Genomic DNA, 6,469 nt, shown 5'->3' on the forward strand with positions numbered 1-6,469 from the left:
ATTAAAATAGGCTAATGTGCACTAAAGCATCACTAAAAAACATGCACTTCCGCTAAGGTGCATTAAGACAGGCTAATGTGCATTTTCCTAGTACCTCACAATGGAGGTACTAGATTTATTGTGCATTAACTAAAGTATGTTAATGCATGTGTAGATGTGCCCTAAGAGTGGAAGAAGCCAAAGATTGGGGAACCTGTCTTGACCTGCTGATAAATGAGAAGGAGAATGCAAAGTTGTATTTCAAAAGTGGAGGAGTTTGGTTGTTTTTGTCACTGCTATAGCTGTTCTAGCTGATTACCCAGTATGGTTAGTGATTATTGTGACATTATACACTAAAAAGAGAACGGAAATATCACACTCTCTGACGTGACTCAGGCGTGGGTGGGTGATGATGGTTTTTGTGCTGAAGTGAATATGGCAGGCTTTCAAGCCTGTGAATTTAGAGGCAGTGTTTCCAAAGCACCTAGGAGACCGATTATCAGATGTGACTTACACCTTTTAGGGGGAGACTGTCCAAGGTAGTTAGGCTCCTACAGAAAGGAAAAGAAAAGGGAGTGATGGTTCAAAGCTCCAGAGGTGCCATTGAAAGGCCCACTCATCTCCTGGCTGCATAGCACTGCTTTGTGAGTGAATTAATTATTTTATTTCACCATCAAGTCTCTACATGGGATGGGTGTGTGGTGTTTTTTTCTGATCCATCACGGTCCAGATCGGAGGATATAAATAAAGCTGGCCAAAGTCCCTAAGGAGAGCATCGCATAGCTGTTTCTCTTGCTGCTGTCTCCGCTCGCGTTGCACAATGGCGTATCGCAGCAAAAAACTCTGGTGCTTGTTCTGTTTTGTTTCCTGCTCATTTCTGGACACTCTTGAGCGCACATCTTGGTGGTGAGGACTTTAGGCCGCTTGCGATCTATACCAGGAAAGGGGAAAACAGAAAAAATTATTGCTAGAAAGTGTCCCTCAACTCCAAGAACCGTTCATATCAGAGACAAAACAGCACTAAAGGAGTCCAGAAAATATGACCAGCAAAGGCATAATTTCTTAATGAAACTGGAGAGATGGTCATTACTTCAGCCAGTCTTTATTAACCAGAATATCTACAGACCATGGGCAAATTAATACTAGAGGAGGTGCTCAATTCGGAGCACTAATATTTAAGGCCATTAGATCATAGCTTCTAACACGCCTCATTTCCTGAAAATGGGGTGACCATTGGGACCAACCGGGATGACCAATCCAGGAAAATGGGATGGCCGCTGAAACATCAAGGGAGATGATACAGGAACCTAGAGAAATAAGATAGGCCCAAATAAAGTGAACCACAGATAATCCATCCCATATCCCACGTCAGGTCCAACATGTGCGAGGATGTAGCTTCGAAAGTGCAAAAGTTCCTGTGGGGTAATGCAAGTGAAAGCCATCTATTGAATTAATCTATTGAATTAATCGTGATATTGTGCCTTGAGGCTGCCCCATGCTACGACACAGCAGGAAACCAGTACGGGCAGCAGGACTTCTCTCCGAGGGTGCCCTAGGGTCATCTTTCCAAAGGGACGGGGGGATCGAGCCGAACTTCAGCCAAGGTAGAGGCTTGACAAGGGAGGAAGAAGCGATACGGTGCCCCAGACAGCATGGACTACACCGCTGGCATGCATTAAGCCACAAGCATTGCAAGTCGGCTCCAGGATGGTCTTTCCTGGTAGCGTAAATTAGGTTTGCCTCCCACTCCCTCGAGACAGCCTCCTGAGGAAGTATCACCACTTGCTGTTGGGCAACTCACTACTCAGTCATCATTTCTTCAAGAAGAAGAGGAAAAAGCAATGATGGCTTGGGAGACTGGCCTAAGAGAAGATGCAGCGGAGCTATGCTTAACCCTGCAGAAAAAATGTGGCTTGCCTGTGAGTTCGACCCCAGGTCGATCAGACCTAGAAATGCCTCGGATGCTGTGGACCAGCTCTTCAGCTGTCACAAATTGCCCGACTGACCTCGACTTCAACACAGCCAAGCCAAATTGCCTGTGCTGAGGAGCTAGTATGAGCAAAAAAGCATGACAAGGGGTGAGCAGAGGCCTCTGCCAATAGCAGCATAACCTGCTCCCTGGTTAGGATGGGAAGTCGGTGGGATCGGGGCTCTCGCCTGTCGCCACGTGTTCTCTGTCCCACGGTCCACCCAGGTGACCTGCTGCGTCATGCCATAATCTGGACCGTGAACTGCTTGGGGCATGTTTCTCATTGCATGTGTATCTAATGCCTGGCTGGTGCCCCCGGGTGCCAGAACACTTAGAAAAGGGAAGGAGAGATGATCCCCAAACTTACAAGTTCCTATGTTTTTACGGAGGATCACGCAATATCTGTCCTCGTCTTTGCATGTAGTTACAGCTGACAGGCAGTTCTTCCGGTACCTCTCGCTATCACATGTGTAACACAGCAGAGAGGAAGCTGCAAAGGGAACAGACAACAGGGTTTAGAAAGGGATAGAAAAAGCAGGCTTCACTCTCTGGGTATCCGGATACCGTGCGCATGACTTTCTCCTCGTGGTGGGTTGATGTCTCTTCCAGTAATGACAGGGCTATCCATTGCTTTCCATGTGCTTTGCTGGTGGGATAGGAGTGTGTCACAGAGAGGAGAGGGTCTGGACTTTACAACCAAGCAATTGCTCCTCAATCTGAATAGCTCTCTCACAGACAGTGCTGCCCCATGGGTGTATGAAGCCCACCTGGAAGTAATATGAGTTGCCATGGGATCAGGACGCTAATGACGGCATACCTCCGTCTCATGCCACCTGGCTTTTGCAATCAGATACCTTTCCCCGTGTCTGGGTGGTGCTGGGGCTTGTCGGCGCTGAGAAAATGATGTTGAGTTGAGGGAACGAAGTGGAAGCCCAATCGCTCTCGTATCGGCTGTGTACAACCCACATTTGTGATCAAAGTCGGCCCCTTCCACTGTGGGCCAGATTCCCACCACGTGCTAAACGATGGGACAGGACTCGTGACCAAGATCTCTCTCTTTCACATGCTGTGGGGCAGGAGGCTGGGAGCTTTTACTTCTTCCAGCCCCACGCTGGGCTACTAAAATGTGATTTACGCAAAAGTATACCTGACATCCTTTCAGACGCCGAAGCCGATGCCAAAGAGGGCAGACCGCTAGGGGAACAGGGCGTCTCTGCGAGCTCTAGAGGCATAGGAAATGAGGGTGTGAAAGGACCTCCGGGGGTCACATCTAGTCCAGCCCCCGGCTCCAAGCAGGACCAGCCCCAGCTACATCATCCCAGCCAAGGATTTGTCTACCTGGGCCTTAAAAAGCTCCAAGGATGGAGACTCCCCCACCTCTCTGGATAACCCGTTCCAGTGCTTCACCACCTCCTCATGAGAAAATATTTCCTAATATCCAACCTCAACTTCCCTTGCTGCAGCCTGAGCCCATTGTTCCTTGACCTGTCGTCTGCCCCCACTGAGACCAGCCCAGCTCCATCCTCTGTGCAGCCCCCCGGCGGGGAGGTGACGGCTGCTGTTCAATCCCCCTTGGTCTCGTCTTCTGCAGACTCAATCAGCCCAGGTCCCTCAGCGTTTCCAACCCCTGAACTATTTTCATTGCCCTCCAGTGGACTCTCTCCAATGTGTCCACATCCTTTCTGTCGTGGGGGCCACAGCTGGACACAGGACTCCAGATGTGGCCTCCCCAGGGCTGAACAGAGGGGAAGAATTGCTGCCCTCGATCTGCTGGTAATGCCCTCCAAGCTTTTCAGTTGCATTCTTGATGCAATTGAAGATATTGGCTTTGTTGCCAGCCTCGACCAGACTCAGGTGATCTAGGTTGAGCTGCACAAAAAATGGTCAAACCCATAGGCCCTAAAGCCTTTCCTTGATTGCTGAGAACAAGCCAGTGGGAGGCATTACAACTGGCCTGGCCAGCGAAGGAAAGGGAGCACTTAACACATCCAGGGAAGCTATAGCATCTTCTTCCTTGGAGGCTTTCAAGAAGATGCTGGATAAGTATCTGTCTAGGATGGTTTAAGAACAGCTCGCTCTGCTTTCATGCAGGAAGTTGGAGTAAATGTCTCCTGAACTCAATGACTCACACAGAGAAGTAGGGCTGGAAGGGGCTTCCAGAGGTCATGTAGTGCAACCCCCCAGTCCCTTCCAAGGTCCTGTTAAATCAGCAGTGAGACCAAATGTAACCGAGAGAAACCTCTTGCAAGAAACATCATGCAGGGAGGCCAAACTTAATATAGTCTATGCTAGCTTAAGGATGTTAGCCACAGGGACTGCGGTAACCACGTGCACCAGATGCCGTTGTGCTGCAATACAGGGATGGCTGTTAAGTTTTTTCGAGAGAGCTTGTAAAAACACCACCAGCTTTTCCAGAGAAGACCACCAATTCAAATGAAAAGGAAACTGCAGGGGCACTTAGGAAGTGGGGTCAGTGGCATGTTGAGAGGCAGAAAGTAGAGATAAGCCAAGCATCCTTCCAAAAAAGCCTGTGGTTTTTACCAGGCCGCAGTTTTCAGTTAGTGGACACCTCCCAGGGTCACGCAACACCTGGTTCAGTCTCATTCTCAGAGAGACACTTGAATAAGCAATTGGAGGAGGCTTGTTAGAGTAAATCATGTATTTAAAAACCAGGGGAAATAGGTGAACGCCGTGGATTTATGAACATCCACCAGTTTGTGGCCCATCCTCCTCCAAGCAATACAGGGGAGACCGTATACTGCCCTGTGAGGCAGAGGGATGCTCAGATGAGTTTGTACGTCTGTGTGTTTGGGGGTGTAAATGATGAAAGGTTGTCGTTGCTGTATCTGGAGCTGCACCTGGGATCCCGGGACCAGTGGAGCCTCATGCGGTCTGCCATCTTCCTACTGCAGAGACCACCTCTCTCTCCACTTTGCCATCAAGCTGGATGGCATTAGTATAAGAAGAGGAAGGGAGCTATAGTCCTAGCACGCTGCATGGGGTTCCCCTAATCCTGGACTCATCTCCCCACCCCAGTCCGGGGTTGCCCAAAGCTGCTGCCCTGCAACAGGAGGTTGCACAGCTCGTTACCGAGAGCATTAGGAGTGGGATTTTGGTTTGAGGAATGACGCTTCATGGAGTCAGAAAGAATCAGTGCCCCCCACTTCCCAATCCAAACACACTTTCTGGCAAGGAAGAGGTGTAGGGAAGGCTGATGCTCTGAAGCCAGTTGCTGCATGTGAGTCAGAGAGCAGCAAAACACGTGTGTGAGCAAGAGCATGCAAATCTCCAGCACCTACAACTCTACCCCGCATGCAAAGCGGTTCGCAGCTTTGTTCAGTGAGGAATACACTGGGAATCCAGCAAGCTGCCACTGGTGTGGTCAGAGGCATTTCAGGCACCACATCAGCCCCCGATCCAGTCTGCAGGACTGGGTGATTGCTCTCACGTGTTCTCACGTTTCTGTTGCTCTCTCTCCAGGAATAGACCAGTACACAAATACCCAGAGCAAAGACCGCGAAAACTGAGGAGCGAGATCCATTTTCCTTCCGCGATCTTAGATATCTGTACTCTGCATCTGTTACATCTCCAAGCCCAAGGGAAAGCCAGAGTCCCATGCACTCCAGTACCGTTCAAAGCCATTTAATGGAGCGGCTCCCCTTGAATAGGTTTGCACACTCAGTGAAATGCTTTTATTTCAGCCATGCCTGCAAGCTCAAAGGCAGCGAACGTGCCGTCTGCAACACCCCACTCATATCTTCGTCTGGAAGTCAACAGCAACTCCCTGCCACCCGGCAGCCCATCCTGGGGCTTCCCATCATCTATAGCATCTTCGTCTGACTGAGGAGAAGCGTTAGGGTCTCACCTCGCTCAACGCACAGGATGGCAGCCAACAAGACGACCAGAAATGTCTTCATCTCTCTCCAGAGCCTCTCGATCTGGGCAAATGCTCCAAGGGAAAATTATATATAATCATTGGAGGCAGCAGCATTACAGGTTCCAGGTGACACACGGGCAGATACAGATCAAGGGAAGGGTGTGTAGCGTGCACGTGGGAGTTTTCCAGGCATGAGTCCATGTGGTGTGTGCTTGCACCCATGTGAAGTCCTTCTGCAGCTCTGGGGTTTTCCCAGGAGCCGAGTAGAGAAGGCCTGGTTTTTCCTGGCAGGATTTTCCTCGTTCGTGCCCACATCCAGCAGAAGCAGCACTATCATTGGAAACCCCAGGTCCAAAACAACCCAGGCTTGTGTCCACCCACCTCTTTCTCCCACCTTAGTGTTAATGTCTGCGGTTCCCAGCTGGAGCACGCCGGCTTAGCCCCATGCACGCCAAAGGAAGTCAGGCTGGTGTCCACAGGGTCCTCTTCATAGGAGGTCTTCCTCAGATTTCCGTAACTTTTTCCTCCTTTGACACCCACTTCCTGCTCAAACTCTGTGATCCTCTCCCTTGTAGGCCATTAGCTCTGTCCACATATGCATGACTTAACTGATCTGAAAAGCTGAGCCTAAGGTGCCATCTTTT

The 6,469-nt window shown here is 49.9% G+C and overlaps 1 protein-coding gene across 1 annotated transcript; it reads right to left on the reverse strand.

Moving 5' to 3' along the window:
• Positions 1-584: 584 nt before the first annotated feature.
• LOC109306496 (lymphocyte antigen 6E-like) lies at positions 585-5,951 on the reverse strand. The gene is made up of 3 exons (XM_019529897.1): positions 5,814-5,951; positions 2,316-2,438; positions 585-910 (listed from the first exon to the last, which is right to left on the reverse strand). Exons 1-3 carry the CDS (start codon positions 5,863-5,865, stop codon positions 699-701), a joined length of 387 nt encoding a protein of 128 aa, XP_019385442.1. The 5' UTR covers positions 5,866-5,951; the 3' UTR covers positions 585-698.
• Positions 5,952-6,469: the final 518 nt, after the last annotated feature.

The sequence above is a fragment of the Crocodylus porosus genome, unplaced genomic scaffold, assembly GCF_001723895.1.
Source record: "Crocodylus porosus isolate Cpor-Errol unplaced genomic scaffold, CroPor_comp1, whole genome shotgun sequence".
NCBI lineage: Eukaryota > Metazoa > Chordata > Crocodylia > Crocodylidae > Crocodylus > Crocodylus porosus.